The sequence below is a fragment of the Laccaria bicolor genome, genomic scaffold (genome assembly GCF_000143565.1).
Source record: "Laccaria bicolor S238N-H82 LACBIscaffold_7 genomic scaffold, whole genome shotgun sequence".
Lineage (NCBI taxonomy): Eukaryota > Fungi > Basidiomycota > Agaricomycetes > Agaricales > Hydnangiaceae > Laccaria > Laccaria bicolor.
Window position 1 is genome coordinate 201,311 of NW_001889878.1, and position 25,918 is coordinate 227,228.

At 48.9% G+C, this 25,918-nt stretch overlaps 7 protein-coding genes across 7 annotated transcripts; 3 read left to right on the forward strand and 4 right to left on the reverse strand.

Annotated features, from left to right (window-relative positions):
* Positions 1-575: 575 nt before the first annotated feature.
* LACBIDRAFT_316950 (uncharacterized protein) lies at positions 576-4,706 on the reverse strand (the record flags this gene model as incomplete). Its single annotated transcript, XM_001878910.1, has 12 exons — positions 576-951; positions 1,010-1,155; positions 1,205-1,290; positions 1,346-1,442; positions 1,497-2,934; positions 2,985-3,174; positions 3,224-3,605; positions 3,654-3,965; positions 4,013-4,119; positions 4,170-4,253; positions 4,306-4,470; positions 4,520-4,706. 12 exons carry the CDS (start codon positions 4,704-4,706, stop codon positions 576-578), a joined length of 3,570 nt encoding a protein of 1,189 aa, XP_001878945.1.
* A 139-nt stretch (positions 4,707-4,845) lies between these two features.
* Positions 4,846-6,966, reverse strand: LACBIDRAFT_293540 (uncharacterized protein; the record flags this gene model as incomplete). Its single annotated transcript, XM_001878911.1, has 7 exons — positions 4,846-5,182; positions 5,239-5,276; positions 5,327-5,403; positions 5,463-5,585; positions 5,638-6,000; positions 6,058-6,147; positions 6,199-6,966. 7 exons carry the CDS (start codon positions 6,964-6,966, stop codon positions 4,950-4,952), a joined length of 1,692 nt encoding a protein of 563 aa, XP_001878946.1. The 3' UTR covers positions 4,846-4,949.
* A 489-nt stretch (positions 6,967-7,455) lies between these two features.
* On the forward strand, positions 7,456-11,710 carry LACBIDRAFT_325159 (uncharacterized protein; the record flags this gene model as incomplete). Its single annotated transcript, XM_001878665.1, has 16 exons — positions 7,456-7,909; positions 7,963-8,356; positions 8,410-8,696; positions 8,832-8,925; positions 9,061-9,203; positions 9,630-9,724; positions 9,792-9,874; positions 10,014-10,102; positions 10,157-10,261; positions 10,317-10,361; positions 10,623-10,756; positions 10,811-11,092; positions 11,151-11,226; positions 11,284-11,285; positions 11,338-11,391; positions 11,453-11,710. 16 exons carry the CDS (start codon positions 7,456-7,458, stop codon positions 11,708-11,710), a joined length of 2,595 nt encoding a protein of 864 aa, XP_001878700.1.
* Positions 11,711-12,106: 396 nt separating this feature from the next.
* On the reverse strand, positions 12,107-14,928 carry LACBIDRAFT_325160 (uncharacterized protein; the record flags this gene model as incomplete). The annotated part of the gene is made up of 5 exons (XM_001878912.1): positions 12,107-13,525; positions 13,626-13,923; positions 14,098-14,269; positions 14,315-14,842; positions 14,916-14,928. 5 exons carry the CDS (start codon positions 14,926-14,928, stop codon positions 12,107-12,109), a joined length of 2,430 nt encoding a protein of 809 aa, XP_001878947.1.
* Positions 14,929-15,587: 659 nt separating this feature from the next.
* On the forward strand, positions 15,588-20,615 carry LACBIDRAFT_316954 (uncharacterized protein; the record flags this gene model as incomplete). The annotated part of the gene is made up of 7 exons (XM_001878666.1): positions 15,588-16,010; positions 16,064-16,427; positions 16,483-16,609; positions 16,660-17,719; positions 17,772-20,060; positions 20,123-20,317; positions 20,370-20,615. The coding sequence occupies 7 exons, from the start codon at positions 15,588-15,590 to the stop codon at positions 20,613-20,615; spliced, it is 4,704 nt and encodes a 1,567-aa protein (XP_001878701.1).
* A 389-nt stretch (positions 20,616-21,004) lies between these two features.
* On the reverse strand, positions 21,005-22,459 carry LACBIDRAFT_325162 (uncharacterized protein; the record flags this gene model as incomplete). Its single annotated transcript, XM_001878913.1, has 2 exons — positions 21,005-22,041; positions 22,141-22,459. 2 exons carry the CDS (start codon positions 22,457-22,459, stop codon positions 21,005-21,007), a joined length of 1,356 nt encoding a protein of 451 aa, XP_001878948.1.
* Positions 22,460-23,950: 1,491 nt separating this feature from the next.
* LACBIDRAFT_316956 (uncharacterized protein) lies at positions 23,951-24,894 on the forward strand (the record flags this gene model as incomplete). Its single annotated transcript, XM_001878667.1, has 3 exons — positions 23,951-23,953; positions 24,007-24,454; positions 24,515-24,894. 3 exons carry the CDS (start codon positions 23,951-23,953, stop codon positions 24,892-24,894), a joined length of 831 nt encoding a protein of 276 aa, XP_001878702.1.
* Positions 24,895-25,918: the final 1,024 nt, after the last annotated feature.

Here is a 25,918-nt window from a genome sequence, read left to right on the forward strand (position 1 = left end):
AAACCACGCTGATGACTCCAAAGTTACTCGGCCCCCACCAACCTGAGACGATATGTAACCCATCATATTTTGACAGTTATGGGTAAAAAGGTACATTCACATAAAATTCACACTATAAAAATGGTCCATTGTTTGCACTTTAGAGCCAACTTGGGTATTATTTTATGCGAGAACAGCTCGTAAGAAAGTTCTAATTTTTTGGGATCAGAATCCATTCCTCAAAAGCTGTTCAAAAATGAATTTTTCGAGATTTTAGCGATTTTTTTCGACACACGCCAATTTTTTGGGTGATTTTTTGGCCAAATTGTCGAAATTGAAAATTCTGCTCGTGCAAATGGATGAATTAGATGTAATCCTTTCTATTTCAATGCTTTTTAGTGGGTTTAAACTCATGTGGTGACGGACATAAATGGTAGAATAAATTTGATGTGTTTGTTTGTCCGCAACTGTAGACCTTGCAAAGCCTTGCAAGGGTCGACAAAACATGAGATGAACAGAGGAATATACATTAAAAATACAAAGGGAGATCCAACGCAAGAAACCGAATAAAACAAGCGATTACACCTAACTTTCTACTATAAGTCTGATCCTTCTGTAATCCTATTAGCTGCCCAACAGTAGTGTCCACAACCCGCCGCACAAAGATGGCCTATCAACTTGACCGCCAAATCCGAACGAGCGGGGCTCATCCCAAAAGAAGGGCTCATCCCCAAAGACGTGCCAATTACGCTGCTGGCACTCTGAACACTGCTGATCGTGGACTCTGCGTCATCTTCAACGTTGGTCGGGGTATTCCGTTGCGCCGTCCGACCTCTGAAATCCACGGCAGGTAAGAAAGACCTAGGTAGCTCCACCATCGGCTGCCTTATGTAATAACGATGATAACATGACTGATGGCCTCCATGGCTGCAAACAGAGCATTGGAACAATAGGGCTCTGACAGGCAGCCGACTTAAGTAGACATGGTATCAGCTGGGATGATCTAAGACGTTGGACGTGGCATACTAACCAGATTGAGCAGGTGACACAAGAGGATTTGCAAGTAGCACAGTAAGAGTAGCCTCCGCGATTTGCTTTGTCGACGGTGCAAGTTCCAGCGGGCTTAACAATGGCCTTTTTGCACTTGCCACAGGAGGTGTAGATTGTTGTCTCGAGCTGGAAATGTTCTTAGATCAATCAGTTTTTAAACAAGGCGAGATCCTACCAGAGTCGCATTGCGAAGGTCTTCCGCCTGGCTAAATTTCCGCACGTAGGCAGCACAGGCGTATAATCGGAGACGAGTCAGATGTTCTTGTGACAAAATTTGCATCAATATCAATTTCAGATAATTTGGTAGACGACCAACCGGTATATGCATCAAGGAAGCGAGTTACTCGTTTATTTGAAATCCTGAGTTCTTGGTGTGCCACAACAGACAACATAGCGCACAGCTGGACTTCGCCCTATCAATCTGCAATGAGCCAGGTTAACAGAAGCGAAAAGCACACCCAACATACCTCAACTGCGAAGTCCTCCAAAGCATCACGGAGCGCCTCCCAGGTCATCTCCCGGAACCTCTTCTCCTCCATGTGAATAATCTCAATGCGCCTTTCAGAGACCCTTGATAAGTCGACTTCGTCGAGCTCATCTTTACCTTCTCCCTCCGCCATCAAGTCCGAAGCAGCCTGCGACTTTTCATATTTATGTTTTCGAAGGTCCATAACGGTATCCTCAGCTTTGACGCCCTCCGTATCTTCCTGATCCCTGAATGATGTTTCAACCGCGGTGACAGTTCGTATACTGCTGTGCGAGTCCTGATGCACGAGCTGTCGTTGAGGTACAGCTAGTGACGCCACAGTTGAACTACCATTCCTTGACTTCAACCGAACCACGTTTCTCTTGACCGACTTGCTGGGTGTCTGCCTTCGGCGGGAAGATCCTTCCGATTCTGTGTCAGTAGAGCCAGGTGAAGGAGATGATTCTTCATCTTCGTCGTCGTCCCTATCACCACCCTCTCCATCCTCTGGCCACTGTCGCTGAGCAACAACAATGGACAACGGGCTTGGTGTAGGGATCCCTCTTGTGGCGTGTAGGATGGGAGAGATCGTTGGATTAGAGGGTTGTTCATCCCCGCTCAATGCCCTGCTGGGAGTTTCCTCCCCACCTTCACTAGGTGAAGAATCAGAATCACTCAAAGCGCCTTCTCCAAGATGTCTAAGACTCGACGAGCTCCGCTCACTTGGGCTCGCACTGTGACCAGGCGTAGTTGATAGGGAAGGACGGCGAAGGAGAGCGAGACCTGAGTCAAGTGACTCACGACGGGAGAAAAAGGATGGCTTGTTTGGTGTCATAGGCGGAAGCCCGATAGAGACGTGGCGGGGTGAAGAGGCTGCAGATGAGGACGGCGTCAGTTTGCGAGGCGCTGATGCAGACGGGCTGCGGTGGGGTATTCTAGGTGCGGGTTCAGCACTGTGCACGGATCTACGCCCTGGGCTAGTTTTATAAGTAGCAGCAGAGGAGGGGAATGTGTAAGAAGTGGACATGACGGGTGGCGCTGATATTGGTGGTGGTACTGAGCCTTTTTTAGTCTTATATCGAGGAGTGGGTGTCGATTCAACGTCAGGTATGTAATCTGACAGAGCTGCTCCCATGAGCAACCATACTTGCACTGCTCGCTCCTGGCCTGCTTCAAGTGCCACCTGTTTTAAAAGCCGTAAATATCCAGGTGCGGAACGGGCAACCAACTGTCGCACCTGAGCATTCTTGATGCAAATACTTCGACGGTCCTCCCCTGCAAAAATGTAGCCACGAGCGAGCTGCGTAAAGACCTCAACCTCTCGAGCAGTAGTTTCCATTGCGAAGGCACCCAGCCTTTGTGTGGTAGGTTGGGCAGGGTCGTCTCCCAATGCTTTACCAGGGAGGTCTTCGTTTCCAGGTCCACGTTGACTAGGTTTTCTAAGAGAAAATATTGGGAGATGAATTTCAACAGTCTAATAAAAACTTACAAATCATCGTATGGAATCTCCCAGCGCATTTTTCGGTCACTGACAAATGCGAGCGTTCCAGTCGCTTCCCACGTTGCAGCTACTCTGGGAACCGCATCCAGGGGTTTCGTAACATCCCGTAGGTCAATTTGAGAGAACGATCCAGCTGAATGTTGAGCCCACAAAGCGTGCGAATCTCCAAACGCAATATCTAGTTTGCAACTTGAGTATAAGACTCGAAACAATGAATGTAAACATACCATTTACTCCACCATCCCCTGCAGTTCCTGTCAAAGACCATTTCCCGATCCAACCCCTCCGAACATCCCAGATCTCGACAGCATCGCCTGTTGAAGTTGGGTCCGGAGCAACCGGTTTTTCCTTGTCGTTGTCATTCCCTGCTCTCATCATTGCGTCTAATCCCAAGCTACTGCCTGCACTGGCCAATGTTCCAGGAGGGCTAGCGGGCGAAGGCGATGGCTGCGCTTCTGCAGCCCCATATTCAATGTTGGAAACAAGCGCCAGCTCACACTCATATCCCGGGCGCCATAACACTCGGCGGACGGGGAAAGACGGGTGTAAGGTATACGTTGGTTTCTGAGGTATGTGCGTATTGGATCCAGGAGAAGAGAGGTCCCAAACCTGCTGAAGGTTCAAAAACACGTAGCTCAATGGAAATTAATAACTAACCTTGACACATTTGTCCAAACCGGCGCTCACCAGCCATCCTAGCCCGTTTCCCGTGATATCTGGCGTAGCTGTGCTAACCGACGCCTGTGGAGAGCTGCACCAATCAAGAGACATGACTGAAGCACCGTGTGCAACTGGGAGCCTATCGAGCTGTCCGCGTTGGCCCATTCTCAAGTCCCACCTGTATATGCTTCCATTGTCCAGACCAACTACAGCTTGCAAAGGCTGATAAAGGCTGGGCGAAAAGACGAGGCTCCGGACAGAAGTCGGGTGGTGCACACGTAGAATAGACCTTGAGAAATCGCGCAGGTCCTAAAAGGGCGTGAAATTCCTGCGAGCAACCTGTAACACAGACATACCCAGACACGCATATCACCATCCGCGGAGCCCGTTATGCAATAGTGATGAATAATGTGCGACACGGACAGCTTGTGAATGGAACGAATATGGTCCTTCGTTCTTCGTTCTTCACCTTGAACTCAATATATCTGTTTAAAAGGAAGAAGGGGCACGTACCATACTTGGTCACCCCAGATTTGTTGAGGTCCCACATGATAAGTTCCCCATTCCGCGCGCTGGTCAAGATTTTGTTGTTGAAGGCTGTAATCCTCATTCAAACATTTGTTCAGCGTATTAAGCCACACATACGTACCTCCATGACCCCATGCAACATCAGTACTGGCACTATCAATCTTCAACCCACTGTTGTCCCAAAAGTTACGCGATGCATCAATTCGATGGCCTCCTCGTCCGACGGCCGATTTATGATCTGGATTATGAGTATTTGATGGATCCGACACACGTAATATCCTTAGTGCTGGAAAACTGTCAGCGAAAAGCCAGAAGTATGTAGAACTTGAATTCACATTCTTTCCCGGTGACGGCACAACGAACGCCGTCCTCAGACTTTGAGATCGCACCACCACCTCCGCTAGGCGTGACACGAGTCAGCCGAACTCTCCGCGTAGGTCCTTGGTACCCGTGTGCCCGTGAGTCAGAGTAACCATCGAATGGGTTGTTGAATTTCTGAACGCTTGCGAGCGTCGAAGCCATTGCTTGGAACCCCAGGTTTGTTTACTACACCCCGTTGTCACCAAACAATTGAAGGAGAGCCTTCAAGTTGGGAGAGCCAGAGTAACTTCAAGTTTGTTCAAAAACGGGCATGGGACGGTGCTTAGAGAGCTCAATACAGGAAATGGTACATCCTTTAGTCAGATGGTATGGTGGTAAATACACGAGGAGCTGATGCAGGAAGTGGAGATAAATTATTGGATGATGAATAAACGGGGAGAACATTCAGTTGCAGCAGCCGTAAAGGTGCCCATGATCGTCATAGAATTGCTGGTAGTCGGCGATCTTGCCCTCAGGATAAGGGTCATAGTGTTCTCCCCAATATCCGTGTGGATTTATCCAGCCATTGATTCCAGGCAACATCGAATCAACCGAATGATGTTCGACTTCTTCTGGATGGACAATTTTCGAGAGGTCTTCACTTAGAAGAGGAACCCGCTGTGTAGACCGTTCCCAAGCTACGTAGGAATGTGAGAAAACAGTTGAACGATAGCAAGGAAAGGGGATAACGTACCCCGGTTAACGATGAAGCTAAAATGACTATTCCTGAATCTAACAAAACATCAGCGACAGAACGACGGGAAATTTTTGCAGCCACAAACCCATCACTGATTTGAAAATAACCAGCATGAACAATATCTTGAAATGTAGCACGTAGAGCTGGGTTCGGTTCCAAGAGCTGATAACTCGTTAGTCCAAAATTTTCTGGAAGGAAGACAATGACGTTGCAAGACATACTGAGAGGAAAAGATCCTGGGCTTCAGGGCTCAGAACATCATCCGTCCGGAATAGCGACTGTGCATTCCCCCGAGCATGTTGTTGGATGTAGAAATCTTGGGAACTTTTGCCAGGGAAAAGGACCTGAGTTTAATGTATCAAAAGCAGAAACAAAAACGTAGGAGAGAGCGCGCACCCGAGATTTATAAGCCTCAAGTTCAAATGCAATACAACCAAAAGCCCAATAATCCACCTCTATACCGTAGACGGCTCTGCTTGAGATGGACTCCTCAGCATCATCATTATTCACAGGTTCAGCGGAGCGCGGGCTTCGGAAGTCGTCGTCAATCCAAGTCTCTGGAGCAGTGTACTCGGGGGTACCGACACCGCAAAGGTAAGCGTATGGGACCCCAGGTTCCAGGCTTTTGTCCTCTTGTGAAACCCAGCTCAAGCCGAAATCCATGATGCGAGCGTTGCCCTTCCAATCCACGAGGACGTTCTCAGGCTTCAGATCGCGGTGAATGATGCCGGCCTTGTGAAGGTAGTAGAGACCTCGTGCCTAAGTTATGCGAGGTCAGAATAGCCGTAAAGGCAGAAAGGTTAGAGAAAGACGCACCATTTGTGCTAACCACCGTTTCGCATAAATCCGACGCTTGAAAGGTCTCCATTCCAGTAGAACATGCTGCAAATCAAACTTCAAGTATTCCTGACAAAAAAATTGGTTAACAAAAAAAGATTTGTCAAAAAACCCGCTCACCATGACAAAATAAAAGGAGTCATCGTCCTCTAGGAAGGCGTCAGCTTCCATGACAAAGGGCATCCCATGTAAATGGTCGGCTCTCTTCCTGCGCTGAGCAACAATCCGCAAGAACGCGCGGCATTCCGCCCATAGAAGTTGAAGAGGCCTCTCCTTCATATTGCTCTTCTTGGTCACCTTCAAGCACTGATAGCGCCCCAGACGATTTCCCTTGGGACATAGCTCGACCGCAGCATAACAAACCGAATACTCGCCACCTGGAGCCAACTCCTTCACTATTTCGAAGGTACGAGGCGTTTCGTTGGTGAGAGGTGGCACATCGGATGCAGAGTCGCCTCCAGAAGAAGCCGTGTCCGAAACATCGGGAAAGGCTACCAAGCCATGTGTCGATGACGGCGAGGAAGGCTTGCTGATTATCCTCAAGGGCGAAAAGAGTGGCGAACAGATCACCAGTTTGCCTAGGGTGATATACAGTGGCTCCAGCCTGTATTGTTCCTTGTCTAGAGTCACGAGCGGGGCATGCTGTTTGCACCTGCAGTTCGAAAAGCGGCGCTCGGTCTTCGAGGTCTTTGGCGGAATTTTGATGGTAATTCCTGTCTTCGGAGAAGGCAACTTCTTTGTGTGTTGATCGCTAGCTGCGTTGGTGATCGAGCCGAGCACCGAACGAGTCTGAGGACTAACTGGAGATCGTTCAGCGACTTGGTAATCCTCGTCCTGGTAGTTAGGAACACGAAGGGAGAGCTTGGAACTCAAGCGAATGAGGGGCATGCCAGACAAGGTGGGTGTGAGGAAGCTGTTGAGGGGAGTCACGACGATGGGTAGAGATAATCCTATAGAGCAGTACTCTTATACGTGATGTTGAGGCCACATCTGACAAGGCCACATCTGAATAGGCCCTGGAAGGTGGCCCCAGTTAGACAATGTAGAACAGTGGCCACGCCGAAACTTGACAAATGTGGAACGTTGACCAGAATCATGATTCTGACGAGTATAAAGACCCTGTTCTTTGTTAGTCTGCCTTTTGTTTGCCTTTTGTCGCCGTAGATGTCCAGGAGCCAACGGTGTTCGATCCCAAGCAACGGTCAACGTTCAGAGGTTTTCGCTGGCAACTTCAAGGAAGAAGAGTCGAAGCTTAGGCCTTAAATTTTGTTGGCATCTGTGTCGCATGAGAATGATCACAAAATATGCACAATCCAACTCGCTACCAACGTTGAACGCGTCCACGCTCGTCTGTTCTCCTGTCTATTAGTTCTACCGATGTTATATGTTAATATCTTGATTTACGTTCTCTCTTTCTTGGAGGTTCAAACCATTCACTTAGCGCGACGCTTGCGCTCATACTGTGGACTCATTCATCATCTGGCCGAAGGCACAAGGGCGACAGTGTCCAAAGACAGATGCAAAGCGACGCCAACGAACCCAGGATACGCTCTTTCCATTCGACTGCCCACGGATATTTCACCCGTTCTCGCCTCCGTCTTTCTGATCTCAACACTGCAAAACCGTAAAACTGGATCTCTTGACCTATACGTCCCCGATGTTAAACGCGGTCCCTCAATTATCGGTTCCCGCAAGCCTATTACCTCCCACTTAGCTCCGCGACATCAACTGACTTATCCCGCCAAAGCCTGGTCGATCTCATCGCCCCCAGCACAAGAAACCTCCCCTGTGTCACTCATGTCGGACGGCGGGAGTACTTGTTACAAGCAACGTGAATAATTGCCTCTTACTTTACTCTGCGTGCTGGTATTTACCACATCCTAGCCCATCCTGAACCCGCAGATGTACCTCCGCATGGTGCTGCCAAAAAATGGATCAATACATGGCGTCCATCAGTGGTACGATCTTTTCAACTTGCTCTCTCAAGGGCGGACATACTCGACGAAACTCTGGGGATAGAAATTATTGTCTACTCGATTGCCCTGGTTTTGTGCAAGATTGGTGACATATTCATCACTCTTCTGCTTGGTTTCTTCGTCTACTTTAGCATCCGGAAGCTTGTCAACAATCGCGCGGCTCGGCCTCACCTATCTCCAGCGCTGCATGACTTTTCCTCTGTCCTGTCACTGGCATACAGCCTCACAATCGATGCGGAGATGGCTGGAGAGCGGGTTGCACCGTCGATCTTGGCAGCTTGTCCACCGCTATTGCAGACAGGGTTTCACACAAAAGTTCTGCGTCTCCTCCTCCCTTCAATTCTCTATTTTCCAGCTCAGGCAAGACTCCTTTTCCAACGGATCGCTCTATCTCGGTGTCGAATATCGGACAAGTTCAAACCAAAACGAAGCCAAAACGAATCAAGCTTCAGATGGAGATGCATGTTCCTGAGGGCAAGTCATTCCCGACGCTCGTAAATAGAGATATCAGCAAAACTTTGGACTATCCTGACTCAAAGTTAGCCACCCCGGATGTCGATTCAACCTCGCGGCCGCTCCTCCCGCCAGAGTACACATCACCCTCCAGCTCACCTTCAACGATTGAAAATGAGGAGTACTTGAGTTGAACATTGCGGAATGCACTTCTCGCTCGATTCATGAGGGCGCCACAACGGAACTTTTTTTTTTTTGACTTTTCGACCTTGGCCAGCGTCTGCTTCGGCTGCTTTGGCTCTCTTCTCTCTTCTTCTTCTTCAGGTTCTAAAAATAGATTGCGAGATAGGAGGGGAGGCACCGGTAATAATGAGGAGCGTTTCCAATCAATCAGCGTCGACAAGTCTCATCGACCGCTGTGAGCTGAAATTGAAGAGGTCGAGAAGACGCGACTGCGTGTGGTCGCGTCACATGCATATGCCAAGAGAAATCACGGAACCAAAAGTCCGATGATTCTGGAAACAAACACACCTTTTCACACATGCTCCATCAGTGGCGAAATTTATGTCGCCCAATACGCCTGTTGTTTCGAGATCATGGGCGTCAACGTTGCTTGGACCTTAACCACGACTATTCCACCCACTCCGCTCATATTGGACCCCTCTCTGAATCCTTCTCTTCCTTCCGTCTTTGACGGTGGCGCCAACTAGCTTACATTGTAACCATACTTGGAGGGCGCTGATATGTCGGTCGCAAGTTTTCACCAGTTTGACGAAAAACCAATTCCAAGCGATCATGACAAGATACCCCCACCTTCCCATCGTCACGCCGCGCCTTCAGCACCCTGGCCATGGGTAGATATCGAGGATGGTGCGTGCAGTACTGAGAGGTCGTCCACAATTCAATTAATGGTACCCCTTGCAGAGGTCGATCCTGTCCAGCTTGAAAATTCATTACCGCCCATCCCCCCTCCTTGCGATCATAAGACTTGTGGGGGTTGCTGGACTCGCTATCCACAATCCTTGTTTCCCAATTGGACCCCTCGGCAGGTGGAAAAGAGCAAGATACGAAGCGCTGTTACTGATTACCGACGCGACATCCCTTGTAAAATATACCACGTAGACGTGGGTGAGGATGGTTTTTTCAAAGATGCAGGTGTGGTAATTGCGGGGGAATCAAACAAAAGTGAAATCTGGGAACGTATCATTCATTCAACGGTGCGTCTCCTTTCTTCCTGACAGTTTTTATCCTGTCAGAACTCGCCCCTGATTACTCCACCTCCAGTACCAAGATCAAGACGACCTTCGGATTAGGGCTCTGTTTATCGAAAACATGTCTGGACCTATACTCCAAATGCTGGGGACACGGTGAGAATTCATCCTTTGTTTCACCGAGTCATTCTCGATGCCCAGAGGTGCATGACCACTCGCACGGTACTCTCCATCTCGCTGGTTTCAAGTGACTATCATCCACTTCAAACTGACTAGATCTACTCATACCTGCCAGGTACAACATCGAGCCCTTCTTCTTTTCATCATCTTTAAATTGGATACCATCACGATTCCAAGAGGAAATTCGCGAAGGCGAAGGCGATCGTAAGATTACGTTCGCGCATTTAGAATCTACAACTTATTCCTACATCATTCCAGATATAACCGTAACCTTGACCTTTCTACGATCCATCACTGCTGGAACCGCTGTTAGTCTGGATGCTTATGCCTCATCAGAGACATTGAGGGAAAGACCTTCTGTTGGTGAGTGACTTGAGCCTCGTGTGGCGCTTCTGCCAGTCTTATGATCGGATGCCAGCTACACAGTTGCTTGATACACAAGCACCTCTCGATCTACGGTCAGGTAAGCCATATCTTTCTCATGAATGATTATCGGCTAACTCACTTTCCCATTCGCTCCTCCAGGCGGCTGTCGACTCGTCTTGGACCTCCTTTCTGTCCATCTCATACGCCGGCGACACGGCAGCACCATCATCTCATTTCATCCCAGCTTGAACCTTCCAACCACTACTGCTCCGTATCTTCATCAAAGGATCCGCTTCGCTGGTAAATCTTGCTCTGTCTGCTTTGTTGATAAGGAGACTGATATGTTGACCGTTGATAGGACAAAGCGTATACTGGCAGAATATATTCCGTAAATACGAGGACCCAACATTTGTGCTCCTCGTCTTCATCTGGCACGCCATCTATGCTTGGGATGAATCGCTTGAGAATCTGTACAGTCACATCTGCGACCTGGTAAGCGTATTCAGTGCTTGACCCCCTTTACAAGCTAATTTGTTGGTTGGGTAGGAATCACGAGTGATGAACACCTCAGAAATGGACCTCACACAAGAACTACACATTATTCGCGCACACCACCTTCACTACTCATCCCTGCTCGACAATTTCAGAAAGACGGTCGAGTTCATCCGGGACACCCTCAATCCGGCTCTGGAGAGCCTTTCGGAAGAAGATCGGGCTGAGAGCAAAGAGGTTATGAAGCGGGAGACACATACCTTGCTAAGTGAGATTGAACGCTTGAACAAAACGAGGGATATGCAGGACAAGCGTTTGAAAAACGTGATGAACCTCGTATGTTTTCCTTATGCTGTGCTTTATACGACCCCTTAATCTCCTTTCTGGGAACCAGGTATTCAGCAGTGTCAACATTGATGACAGCAAACGTATGCAGAGGATGACAGAGGCTTCCGTTAGGGACAGCGCTGGTACGCTATGTTTTCAATAATGCTCGGCACTCAAACTGACTTGCGCTTTCAACGTAGCCGTAAGCCCCTACATTTGAACTCTCAAAACATTCATTCACATCAAAACCACAGATGAAACAAATCGCATACCTCACCATGATCTTCCTACCAGCCTCGTTCGTCGCAGTACGTCCTCCTGCTCCTCACCTCCATCCCCCTTCAATCCCACTTACCCATCCTTTATCAGAACATCTTCAGCATGAACGTTCACCAGATAGCTCCAGGCACGACAGCCACCCTCCCGCAGTTCATAGAAGGCGCCATCCCCCTCACCCTCGCCACAATCTGGATAATCATCGCCTTCCAGAGCAAATACATCTTCCCGAAGAACGCGTCGTTTTGGACACGGCTTGGCTGGCCGATCTTGATGTTGATGCGGGCGTTTGGGCGGGATCCGTATGCGGGGCAGAGTGAGGAGCTGCCCCTTGGGCATTTCGCTAAGTGATGCTGGGATCGGTTACGAGATTGAACGAAATGTTAGTCCACCCACCCCTTTTGCGGTTTTCCCAGATGCTGATGGAGTGTTGAATTTAGCCTACGACCGAGTCGATACTCTACGAACCCCATCGACTCGATTCATGATACACAAACTATTACTCATCATTTTGCTTAGAGTACATCAACGACTCGACACTAAGTCTGGAATCATACCCCTCTTATCCATGTATGTATCTTTTGCATGTATGTACGCACGGTTGGAGATATTAAGAAAGATACAATGGAAGTTTGTGGCTAATAACTCAATAGACCATTGGTTAGACCAGTCCACCGTCCGACGTCGTTCTAGTCACCACGACCTGGGCGCTTCAGAGCAGATGTGCTTACTCCGGAGGGAATAGGATTAGAACAGCTTTTTCCAGACGTTTTCCCATGTTTTGTTATAAAAGCCCTCCGTCGTACCCTCCTCAGGATTATCGTCATAGAGTTGCATCGGCTCTCCATCATGCGGGTGCGGATAGAACCACCCACACTTGAGCGACTGGAGGGAAGGGAAAGACTTCTCTAAAAAGGCAGCAACAACATCGGCATCATCGATGGGGGAGGTACATGCGTTCAAGCAACGAAGTGTCGGTGAAGGTACGGTCTGTTCCGGAGTAGGGAAATCAATCGTGGCCTTGAATCGAAGTGTCAATTCTTCAAGTTGAGGACATGCAGCGACGAAAGCGATAAGCCCGGCCGGAGTGACTTTGGCGGTTTCGATTCCAAAAGTGCATTCCTCGAAACATAGGTGCCGGAGGGCAGGCCAGCCTCTGGCTATTTCCATGAGGCTGGCATCGTCAATGTCGTAGCTTGCGTCGAGGGAGATCGATAATTCAATTAGATTGTGGAATTTAGCACAAAGGCAGCGAAAGATGTCTGCTGAGATGATAGAAGTATGTTCGCCCAGATGCTCATACCACTGCAAGGATGAGGTATTGTACAGTGCCAACTCCTTGAGGAGGTGACCATTTTTCAAGTTTTTGCCGAGGACTTCGAAAAATCCTTCAAGGTCCCAAACATGCGGAGCGGCGTAGCAATAGGTTCGCTCGATCACAAAACGTTCAAGTCTGCTGGGTTTCCAACGTGTGACAAATTGGGAGACAGAGGAGAGTAATTCGGTGGCAATGGCGAGGAATTTGAGCCTTGGAAAGACACTCTCGACGTCGGGTGGGATGGCAGGTAGTTGAAAGAAATTGATACCAGTGATGTTGATTGACAATTTTTCAAGTGCTGGCAGAGTAGACAGAAAATTGACGCCAACATCAGAGAGTTTTAGCGAGTTTATATTCAGGAAAGTGACGTTCGTCAGATGGGGGAGGAGCTCCACGATAGCGGGGGGGCTATCAAGGATATGTCGTTCGAAATATTCATTTTCCATATCCAACTTCAGGGTGGTAGGCAGTGATGAGGCAGCCCCTAAGACTTCCGCCAGCGTAACTAACTGGGGAACTGGCTTGGATGGAGAGATTTCGTTATCACGATAAACGACTTCCATAGATTTCAAGGCGCCTCCAATGACCAGGTGGGGTAAAGAAGCTTCTCCCTTGAAATCATTTAACAACACCTCTAACTCCCTGACATTTGGCACAAGTGGTCCTTTTCCGGAATTTATTTTCCGAATATGATCAAGGGCGTCGTCTGCAAGGGACACAGACGGTGCTAAGCTAGCTCGCCGTGGGTGGTAGGACTTGTATCGACTGTTCGACATAACCTTGATTTTGGCAGAGTAATAAAAAACTCGGCTGAAATCTTCAGGGCGGATGACATCCCGCTTGATAGCCTATAAAATGAGCGGTCAAAATGAAAAAGCTGAACGACCCATCGAAATGTCGCACGAGTTTTAGTCCCGAATGGAACATGGGGGTTCTCTGAGGAATTACTTCCACAGCATGTGATGGAAGACAATTGATAAGATTGAAAAGGTCTGCGGGTTGCGTGTGCCAGAGGACATCCGTGGCAGGGTCAGTAAAAGTTGTGCAGGTTCTAGCAAGACCAGCGAGCGTAGCTGGAGGGCTTCGCACTCGATCGCTACACGGCTCGCTGGAGATGTACTGAAATATCTCAGCAAGAATTTCCTGGATCTCCAAACAGTGGTGCATAATAACTTTAAGAGAGGAACGGTCGAGAGAAGGGTTTGAGAATTGCGAGGAGATGTCTTGGTCATGATCATGACTCGATCTAATCTAATCTGACAAGTCCAAACAGCCTCATTCCTGCAGAGAAGCCCCATCACATATCTGCAAAATGAGAAACTGTGGATAATTACCTCTGATTGTAATCGAGTATTCCCATACCTAATCTAGACAAGCAAGCCTTTCGCGAATCTCATCCCACACCTCAAAATAAGACTACTCCTTCTCATCCTCCTCGTGTAATTGGGTCGTTGCCGCAGGAAACGGGTGCCGATAAAATGAGCTATAACTCAGTTTCTGATGGCGAGGAAAAGTCTTGTCTAGAAAGGCGGCGACGGCATCAACATCACCAACAAGAGATGTGCAAACGTCCAGGTTGGTGTAGATACGATCTGTTCAGGGTTAGGAAACTAGTTGTGGCATTGAACCGAGTCAACTTTTCAAATTGGGCGCAAAGGGCTTGACAAAGTTGAGATCCACAACAGGAGTGATTTCAGCAGCTTCAATTTTGAAAGTGCGTTCACCCAGGCCTAGACTCCGGAGGGCGGTTGACAGAACCTTGAGGAGGCAAAGCAGGGGTAGCAGGTGAAGGAGTTGTATTTCTTGTGTCAAGTTCTGTAACTTGACTGCACTTGGGTTAATATTCAACCGGGTGCTAAGCAAGGAGGCCGTTGACGGAGGGGGTGGAGGTGAGCATACGGAAATCATACTGGAGCGGAGGAAGAATAGCATGATATAATGTAGAAGTTCCCGGTCCCTGTAAGGGAGGAGGCGGATTTCGAGGTGACATGGGCATTCCAGGATGTTGGGGTATATGTGAACCTGGAGGAGGAGGGTGGTGTTGAAACTTGAGGGTGCTGATGGACGTTTGCGGAGGCATTGGATACCAGTTATACTGGGGCATATGACGCTGGTTGGATGAGTAGTACATATCAACATGGATGATGATGTGCAGTCTGTGACGTCTGTCACCGTTACAGTCATTGCCTTATAGCTTATACGCCAAGACGGGTGGCAAAGATGGCGAACATAGCTCACAATCGTTGAACATTTCTGCAATATCCTACTCGGCAGTTCAAGTCTTTGAACACATGTATGCTCAACAATTCCGTTCTATACCACCGGCCACCGCAATTTTTCAAACGCGCCAATTTTTACAACTTTCCTCGAGCAACTTTCTGACCCTCCTCGACTGCATGGAATCATCTCAGCAACTGGGCTTTACTCTCGAGGTCTCACCCGACGATTAAACTCAATTCCGCACCTCCAAAAAGCCGATAGGCAACTGCAAATTGAGGCTTTCTCAAAAGCGGGATGGGATCTCCGATGATGGTATCAGGCCAATATCAGGCCTCCAGGCTCCCGGGTCCTTGACATCAGCGACACATTGTCATGTGCCTGGGTGTGTTGTTCGTATACCCTCTTATACCCTGGTACAATTGTAGTACCGATACAAGGCACGACTTTTTTTTTCTTTCTACCATTCCAGCAGTCAGATAAAGGTTTCTACAGGTCCTTGGCTGTCCTTGGGCACTGTGATATAGTCGTCAAATCTGTCGATGACCAATTTGGATCGATTTCGCGATCCTGCAGGAGGACTGGTTCATGTCAACTTCAGTTTCATGAATCTTGGAAAAGTGCCTTAAGGAGAATCATGCATGATGCGACCATAAAACCTGGCTTCCCAACCATCCTCCAATCCGTTTCAAAATGAGCGAAGCACCTCCTGCAACAGTCAATACCCCTCGCGCCTCCGCTGGCTCCATTGCTACTTCTTCAATCAGTACTGGCTCCGCTGCTACCGTTGTTCATCCTTTCGCCCCTGTCTCTGCTGCCGTTAGTTCCCCTCCTGTTTCGACTGTCTCCCTTCCCGTCAGTGCCCAGCCTGCCTCCACTGGATCCCTTGCCGTGTTTATCGGCGGCGACGCCCCCCCTACATCCGTTGCTGCCGATGCGACTGTATCCGACGAGGTCAGGCAGCCTCCACGTGAGGAATGGCTTAGGTACACTTGTGCTGAGGTCGCCGTGGACAAAGGCGCCGCGGAATCCATGAGATCTACGCCTGACCAGCTAGGTTTGACCGTTCAGAAGGCTGTTATTACGAAATCCAGCAATTTGTGGGACAACGGCGATGTGAGTCTTCATTTCTTCGTTTTCACCAACACAAATAATAGCTTTTCGCGCAGACCATCACTTTCGGCTTCATGAACGGAACACTCTATCAGCGAGTCAAGGTCTCCAATGTTATCACGGAATGGACAAAGTATGCAAATGTCACGTTTCTGCAAAACGTTCCCCCCCACAGGGCCAGTATTCGTATTACCTTCGACCCAAGTTCCGGTTCTTGGTCGTATGTTGGAAAGGAAATTAATAAGATTGACCGGTCACTTCCGACAATGAACTTGGCCTGGATAGTTGAGGATACTCACCTTCCTGAGATTACCGCGGACGAGAGAGGTGTCATACTACACGAATTTGGTCATGCTTTAGGCTTGATGCATGAGCATCAATCTCCCGTGCGTGGTGGCAAGATCCATTTGAAGCCTGAGGGTAAGTCCTATCGACACGCTCTTTTGAAGTTGGGATTCTCATTTTCTTTCCAAAGCGGTTATCGATTATTACACGGTCACTCAAGGGTGGACAAGGCAAGACGTCATTAATCAAATTCTCGACGTTTATGCGTTGAAGGACGTCTCCAATTTCTCCGAGCTCGATCTGAAATCTATCATGATGTCAGTTTCATTGTGAACTTTTTGATCGATACTCACGTTTTCATGATCAGGTACTTTATGCCAGCGGCAATGAATGAGGAGGGTATCGAGGTCAAACCTAACAATGAGCTTTCTGACATCGACAAGGCATACATGATAATCAACTACCCTTATCCCGTCGGTACTCCTCTTCTTGACCCGGTATGGACGTTCGATTACGCTCTGGGGATTGCGGGCGTTGAAGGCAATGCCAGGGACCAGATTCTTCAAGAGTACCGAAATTCGAATTGGTCCGAGGTTAGATACCAGTTCACAAATTGGTGCATCACCGCTCGTGCCGCTCGGGCAGAACGTTTAAACAGTGTGTCTAGCGGTAGTGAAGACACCGTGGGTAATCCCAGCCACGAAGTGAAGCCCGAAGATGACGTCGTGGTTGACTGGTGCGCTTCCCAACTCGGTGACAATGACGTTGGCAAAGGTGCTGCTCATGGCGTTGCCACGGTCAACAAGGATTTGTGGCTCCCCGGCGATACCATTACGTATGCTTTCATCCAGGGTACTGGAGATGCCACGCCGTATCGTCAGCAACGCATTGCCGATACCTTCAAGTACTACTCGGGTATTACAAACCTCAAATTCACCGCCGTTCCTTTCGACCCCGTCAAGGCCTCAGGCGATATACGCATTTATTTTGGTGAAATTCCGGGAGGCAAGATTACGGGTTGGTCTGCCATTGGCAAGACATCCATTAAGCATCGCCAAAGTCAAGATGATATGACGTTGGCAGGCGGATCAGTAGAATCTTCGATGGTTCTTAGCAAAGCTATCCCGAAAACTGCGGCTGAAGCGAAGGGTGATTGGGTGAAGCGGGTTGAGGAGAGAACCCTTTATCATGAAATCGGCCATGCTCTTGGCCTTAAGCATGAGCATGTATCCCCATTCACAGAAACGAAAAATCCACCGAATAAAGACGTGTCAGTTGCGACGCCGTTTGACAAGAAATCGGTCATGTTGTACGCGAATAAGAAGCTCAAGGTTACGAGTGCTTGGGATTCGCTCAAAAGCTTCTTCGACTTTCATTCGACGGATTATAACCACGCACCCTCGGCAATGGACCAGGCCTTTATTGGGGTGAGTTCCTTGAAGAATCTTTGTGACGAACATATTCTGACACTCTTCCCAGATTCTCTATCCTTATCCCGAAGGACACGTTAAGGACAGCTTCAAGGCAAACATCGACACTTTGGGTCTGTCAGATAACTTTACAAACTACGCCCAGCAGCGAAACATTGCCTTTTCCCATTCTGGTCAGCCGGAATTTGCGGATCAGATCGCAGCGTTACGAAATATGATCAAAGCTGATCTGGCACAGCTCGCTACAAGTCGCGGCACTAGCGGTGCACCTAGTGCTGCGAGAGGAGTGAATGCGGACGTAGAACAACCACCATTTAGGGCTCGAGGAGCCGCTCCGCCGCCGGGACCAACGACTGGGCCGTTCATCGACATTCTTGTCGGCAAAATCACCGAATTGTTTGCGCCCAGCTCGGGTCAAATTTTTGCGCTTCAGTTCCCAGGCCGATTTTTGGCTAAAGAGCAGTATGCTTGGGATAGCTCTAGCGCTGGCGTCTATGGCCAGTTTGTCAAGCCAACAATTGTTAACGAGAACGAATTTAGGTTGACCGACCAACTGTACAACGTTGGAAACGTTATCGGCGCTCCCAACGGGATCAACTTGTCAATTGTTTACGAGCAATGTCTAAACAATCTGGTGCCAGGTATCCAGCCAGCGGCCATTAATTTTGCGAATCAGCAAAATCAAATACGTAAATGGCTCTTGAGGGAGGTACCTGCGACTGGTTGGGTTAAGGACCTTATAGCCGCCCAGCACACTGCGCCTCCGCCCGTGACCGCAGTTGCGGCTGGGGGACCCGTTGCCGCTCGAGCTCTCAACGCTGGCGTAACTAGTGGGGCCGCCTCCTCTTCTATCGACACACCAAAGCCTGCCTTTGCAGTTGCCAACAAGCTTACTACTGACCAAAAGGTCAATCGTATGGAGCTTTCTGCTGCGCTTATGACAGAGTACTTGACGGCTCAGCAAGCCTGGGAGCTTGAACGCGACGAAATGATCAAGAGCGCCAAGGGCGATGCTTTGGAGGATGTCACTCGTCGGCTTGCCCATATTACTCCTATCCGTGAAGCTCAACTCGCATCAAAGTACGGCGATGCTGTTGTTCGCGGTTACTCGCATACGATTCGTCAATATCTTGGTTATATGGATATTAAGAGCGCCGCCGAATTCCTGCAGGACGCTAAGGATGCCCTTCGCCAGTCTGCCACCAGCTCCTTGGACGGAAGCTTGAAGGTTTATCCTGTTCAGATGCAACCCATTGACTGGTATCAAAGTCTTGACACTAATTTTACTATGGAGGATCTCACCGCGGACCCCGACTTGATCGAACAACAAATCGATGCTAAATCGAAAGCTCTTGACATTCTTCAATCACGCCTTGCCGTCATACGGCACAGCCCCACGACCGATCTCAAGGACCTGCAGGACAAGCTTGACGCAGCAGAGTCAGCTTACGATAAAGCTCAAGCTGAGCTGTCGACCACTTACACAAGCAATGTTATTTCGCTTGCCCAGACTTGCATTAACGCCAACAATGAGTTCGTCATGAAGGATTTTGACAAAGCAGCGAAGGCTGCCAAGATTGCCACTGCCGCTTTTGCCAACATCGAAGTGGGAATGGGCAAACTTACCTCAGCCCAACTCTCTGTTACTCAAGCTTCTCGTGCATATACTCGTCTGCTGTCAGCGAAGGTCCTTGCTGAGGCGACCGACACCACAAATGAGACGATTTTGATCACCACCCAGATCAACTCACTTAACAAGGACATTGCCGAACTCACCGCTCGTGTAAAGGCGTTGCGGTACAAGGACAATGCCAGCACGGCGGTTCCTACTCCGACCAACCTGACGCCAATGGGCAATGCGAAGATTGCCTCCATCAATGATGTTGATATTCTTCCTGCAGAAAAGACATCGGGCGGCAGCAGGTGGCAAGAATTCCTCATGAACCACACTGTCACGAGCACGTTCTCCACGAGTAGCCAGTCTAGCGAGGCGAACACCTCCAAATCGGATTGCAATTTCTTCTTTGGTTCCTACCACAGCGAATCATCCAGCGCGAGCTCATCCTCCAGTTCCCTCTCAGCAGACTCGTCAATTACGGTTCAGATTGGCTTCCGGGCCACCTTGATAACTGTCGATCGTTCAGGCTGGTTCCAACCTCAGTTTTTCAAACAATCAAACGGTTTCTACCACATCGACGACACCGTTTCTTGGTCCAAGTGGCCTTCGGATATTAAAACTGTCGATGACTTGAGAACTAAGGGTGCATCTACTGGTGCTTTTGATAAGATCAATAAGTATCTCTTCCCCACATTCCCAGCCGGTTTCCTTTTCTGCAAGGTTGGTTTTATTGGTTCTATCACCTCACTACCCTTTGCTAATTTTTTTCTTCTCATGCGTAGGATATTACTATCAAGGTCGCCCTATCGGCGACTGACGTTGCATCCAAGGGTTCGGCCTACGAAAACGCCAGTGCATCTTCAGGTGGCATTCTCTGCTGGTCTACCAGCTCAACTCACCAGGACCAAGGGTCCAGCAAGACATATTCCTATACGCAAGCCGAAGACGGTTTTATCATTCGCATTCCAGGTCCCCAGGTAACTGCCCACCTTTGTATCCCTCTTGTTAGCGTTGACGTCTCTTGCATAGATCCTGGGGTACATGATGCAGTTTACTGATCCAGACGTGACTCAGCCACTCCCTAACCAGCTTCCCGCAGGATTCCTCGTTCCCGATGACGAATTTGATGCTGTAGCCACGGCGGCTTCTCATGCAGTTGCCCCCACCTCCACGACCACCACCGGAGCTACCAGCACGGCCGCTTCTGCAGCCAAATTTAGTGACCCAACAAAATCTGACACTACTACCCCTGCTACTAGCAAAGTCCTGGCCTAGTGATGCTTTTCTGTGTATCTTTTGTTACTACCCTGTGTACATCAGTTTTCTTGTATAACCATGCGCTCCTCTGCCTCTTCCCGTCTGAATCGCTCCTCCGCAGCCAACCTTTCCTGCTTTAACCGAATGCGCTCCTGTTCCGGTTCTTCTTCTTTGCGCTTGCGTTCTTCCTCCTCTTGCCGTACGCTCACTTGCTCTTCAGCCTGCCTCCGTATCCGGTCTTGCTCCTCCTTCAAACGTTGCCTCCTCAGTCGTTCCTTCTCTTCCTACTTTCGCGGTCGTTCCTTTTCCTCTTCTTTCCTTTTCCGTTCCTCCTCCTCTTTTCGTACGTTCTGCCTCCTCTTTCTCGAGCCTGGCGTTTTCCTCAGCCTCCGCTTTGGCACGTATCTTTATTTCTCATCTTCTTCCGCGAGCCGTTTCCTTCGTTGGTCCTCCGTTTCCATGCGGATACTGGTGGGTCTCCAGGTGGGCGTCCAAAGACTGCCTTGTCGGTAAACAGAACCTTGGGGAGGCAAGGCAGTGGTAGCCGATGAAGGAGTTTTCTCAAGCTTGAACTTTTCGTCAGCCTCCGCTTTGGCGCGTGTCTTTTCCTGCTCTTTCTCCTCTTCTTCCGCGAGCCGTTGCCTTCGCTGGTCCTCTGTTTCCATGCGGATACTAGTTGGCCTCCAGGTGGGTGTCCCAAGACTGCCTTGTCCGCAGGCAGAACCTTGGGGAGGCAAAGCAGTGGTAGCCGACGAAGGGGTTTTCTCAAGCTTGACCTTTTCGTCAGCCTCCGCTTTGGCGCGTGTCTTTTCCTGCTCTTTCTTCTCTTCTTCCGCGAGCCTTTTCCTTCGCTGGTCCTCCGTTTCCATGCGGATACTGGTGGGCCTCCGGGTGGGCGTCCCAGGACTGCCTTGTCGGTAGACAGAACCTTGGGGAGGCAAAGCAGTGGTAGCCGATGAAGGAGTTTTCTCGGGCTTGACTTTTTCGTCAGCCTGCGCTTTGGCGCGTATCTTTTCCTGCTCTTTCTCCTCTTCTTCTGCGAGCCGCTTCCTACGCTGGTCCTCCGTTTCCAGGCGAATCCTAGTGCGCCTCCGGGTAGGTGTCCCAGGACGAAAGACAGGCAAAGGAGTAGTCGCCGATGAAGGATTTGTTTTTGTCAACTTCTCTAACTTGACTTGTTGCCCATCAGCACTTTTAAGAGTAATCTTAGCACGACCCGTAGGAACAAATGCATTTGAGTTAATATTCAAGCGGGTGGTAGGCAAGGAGGCCGTTGACGGTGTGGGTGGAGGCGAGGATACGGAACTCATACCAGGTTGAGGGGGGGTATAAGGCACAGGATGAGATAACTTAACGCCTTCGGACTTGATGGGAGGTGCGGCTGCGGGTGAAGATGATATTGGCGCTGAGGGATCATCTATTGATCCAAATGTAATCACTGAGCCTGAAAAAAAAAATCAATATGAGATCGTAAGAGAGACGAGGCTATGAATGAACCTTGTTTTCTGGCGGCGGCTCTTACTTTGCTACGAGGAATACTGACGCCGTCCTTGATGGGTACACCTTGGCCAAGAGCACTTGGACGTCGTGAACGACTTTGAGCAGGAGGAGAAGAGCGGAGAGTTGGGGTGAAGGTGTCTGCGGCGGGCCCTTTGACCAGGCTGACTTCTTTGGAATTGGACGTCGTGAATGAGATTGAGGAGGAGGAGACGGAGCAGGAGAGTAAGAGCGGGGAGTTCTAGGAATACTGACACCATCCTTGTTGGGTACACCTTGGCCAAGAGCACTTGGATGTCGTGAATGAGGAGGAGGGGGCGGAGCAGGCGAGTAAGCGCTGGGAGTGCGAGGAATACCGACGCCATCCTTAATAGGTACACCTTGGCCAAAAGCACTTGAACGTCGTGAACGAGTTTGAGCAGGAGCTGAAGAGCGGACAGTTGGCGCTGAAGGTGTCTGCGGCGTGCCCTTGGACCAGGCTGACCTCTTTGGTGCAGTTGCAGTTGAAGATTTGCTCATTCTGCACAAATCGATGAGAATCCAAACGACAAGACTACTTCCAGAGAAAGGTTGACGACTGACGAATTTTGCAAGGGAAAAGATGGATGTTGAACTTTGTGCTATCAGAAAGAAGGTCAGCCGAAGCTCCCGCTTTCGTCGATTAAACCCGTGAAGCACCGCCCACGCATCTGTCCAATAAGCGCGTTCGGCGCTTCATTTTCTTGTCGTGAGCCCTGTATGTGCCATACAGAACGAACATGCTAGGAAGCCACCAAAGACAGTAAGCCGCCGAGGAATGAGAAAGACGAAGGCGAGGACCTGGCGAGGATGCACTGTGACGGTCATCCCCCCTACTTATCGCAATCACGTGGTGAACGGCGACTTGACTCGAAATTTCCGCCTGTTTCAACTTGAACTTATACCTGTCGGAGTCTTTCTAAAGGCGCGAAATGCCATCCATTACAAACTCGTCATCCATTAAGTTCAAAAATCGTAATACGATTTTAGAGCTGCCTTGGAGGTCCCAAAAATTGGTATAAAGAGTTATGGTTTGTCGCAAGTTTCATGCTATCAAGCATCCTTGATGTTGTCTTGCACTTAGAGGGCCTAAGCACACCGGAAATTTCCTCTCGAGCCTTATTATGGTTAATACTGAGGTGCGTTATACGCCTTGCAACGATTCACAATTTCCGACTCATAGATTTCTTGCTTGGCCAGCAGTGCTTTTCGTTACAATTTCGTTATTAACTCTTTTCACAAAAAGGAGGGCTTTAGATGCTTCTTGGCCCTCATGAAACTACAACCGCCAGACTGACCATTCGTTTCTAGAGTATGCACATGCACATCATCAACCGCGCGGTTTGTGTCTTATGTTGACCACCAACAAGCCATCTTGATCCACAGGTGTTACCTTTTTGGAACTTGGTGCAACTAAGTCCTCGCGGGAAGTGCGTCTGCAAATGGAAATAACCTCCATCCTAGGTGACATGGGAATCTCACTGAACCTCACCATTCGGAACACACACGGAACTGCCCCCACGAAAGGTACCTGACAGGCATAGTTCCTCCAGCAACTTTGAAATTTAGATTTTTCACGCAAGGCATATCTTCCTGGGGAGAGTAGTGCGCGGCGTGATGAGAAGCTTCTTGATTTTCCAAGTGAGTGCACTTCACCTACTTAACCGATAATAGCAGCCTCACGATAACAATTTTTCGTCAGGGTCGCTTTTTGAACTCTAGCGCCCGCAAAGGACTTCAGGCACATTACTTACCGGCCTATTTAACACCCTTCAATTCGACGATTCCATATCTTTCGTTCTCACTCACTCCTTTTACACGCTCTTTCTTTCTCTACAATGGTATGTTCGCTCTTTCATCCGACTGCAATGACTGATCCTCTTCTCGCACTCAGCCTGTAGTTCGGCAAGCGGCAGAGCTGGTTGCTCGCTTCACGCTGAAGTTGCCCAACATCACGCCCCAGAAAGGCACCACGCTCATTGAAGAGATGAGATGCTATAGTCTTCCCTATGGCGCAATGGGGTTCGTGTCTCACGTCCTCACATACTACGCCATCGCCTGCCTTTGGGCTGCACGAAGCCCCCTCTGGCCCGCTCGGCGTGTCAAATACAGCAAGTTCGATTTAATCCTCGGTATCCTCGGCGTGATTATCTCCTCCGGTATTGCCATCTTCACAATCGTGAGCTGCAAAAACTCGTGGCAACTGCTCGTCATCGCCGTCTGGAAGATGAGCATGTCTCTGTTGAACGGTTGCACGGCGATCCACGCAGCTCATTTGGCCATGAAGGACGGTTACAAAGCCGTCGCACATCCTGAAAAGACCGCCTGGTGGATCCTGCTATGTATGTACTCTGTCCCCTCTCAAACTCTCATTGATAAACTCACATCTCTGCCACTCTTAGATGTCCCAGGAATGTTCGCTGGAATCAGCGGACTCATGTCCCTCGTTGTTCAACATCTTGACAACGTCGGTTTAAGGAAGCTCACAATCGCCTTCTACTCTATCATTGGCATTGGCGTTCTGATCTTTCTGATTGGGATGTTCCGCGGCGCCTCCCGCAAGGTGAAGTCGGTGGATGATGACGACGGAGAAAAGGTCTGGTACTGGGGAATTGGAGGCTTTGGGTTCTCCTTCACGCTATTCACTATCCTAGCCGCCTTCTACGGTGATTGGGCCTTAGGAATGATGGTCCACAACCTAGTTGGGCTGCCGAGCGGAGATAGTTCTGGACTCTATTGGTCGTATTGGCTGGCAAAGCGCTTGACTTTGTTCAGCTGGTGATAGTCTTGACTGTTGTAAGTCTGTAGCAAATGTAGGATTACAGGCTCATTATTAGGTTTGTCTAATTATTGTTCCCATCGTCTCCAATAACATATCCATTTGGACGTTGTTTTGTTTAGTAAGTATCCCTCAAGTCATCCTCTCCAAAAGATCCAGATCCGCCTGAACCTGAACAATAATACGCAGCGCTCAGCGAACTTCACGTCTACTCAGGAGGTTAATAATAAGTTATTTGACGGAGTCTGACCCCGTCATGCCCGTCACTGATAATAACCCGCGAAGGATCCAAGGTGTCCATATCTTGGCCAACTCTTGGCTGGCGCTTCCCAACGTGCAATTTTTTCAAAACTTCCCACAGCATCCTGTCCATAGGTTCCTACTTTCGACTTTTCAATGACGCTTGATGCCTGATATATGATACTTCATTGTTATGGGTTTGCACGGTGTTCAAGAGTATCCTCTTAAGAAGATTCGGAGTCAGAGTGGGCTTTTCAAAGAAATTTGTTCAGTTTCGTTGAAATGCACAAACCTCGAAGTTCCGTAAGCATCGAATCTTTCCTGATTGACGTCGTTCATTCAACTCAATGCTATGATCAAGATTTCAACAAGGGGGCTAGAACTGGCTAGAACTGCATTTCGCTCAGGCATCCCATTGTCAACTAACTGTCAACCGCTACACATTCGAAAGCCAAGCCAACCTACGTGATAACAGGTGACACTTGAGGCAGGGCCTAATAAATAATCAGGACAAATGTACCTCCTTAATTGTGGCCACTTGCAAAATAATGAAGCGATTGTGCATTCCGAAAACATTAATTCTCAAAATTAGAAAATGAAGAACAATAAGAACTTCAACCACATTTAATTTGCATATTTAAACAATGTCTTTGAGAAATAGTCTTGGTAGCCATGGCAACACCACTCAGCTGAAGAATATGTTAAAGAATAAAATAATGGAATTGGTCTGTCAATATGGCTGATGTTCTTATTGTTCAACAGTTTAAAATTTTGTTAATCAATGTTT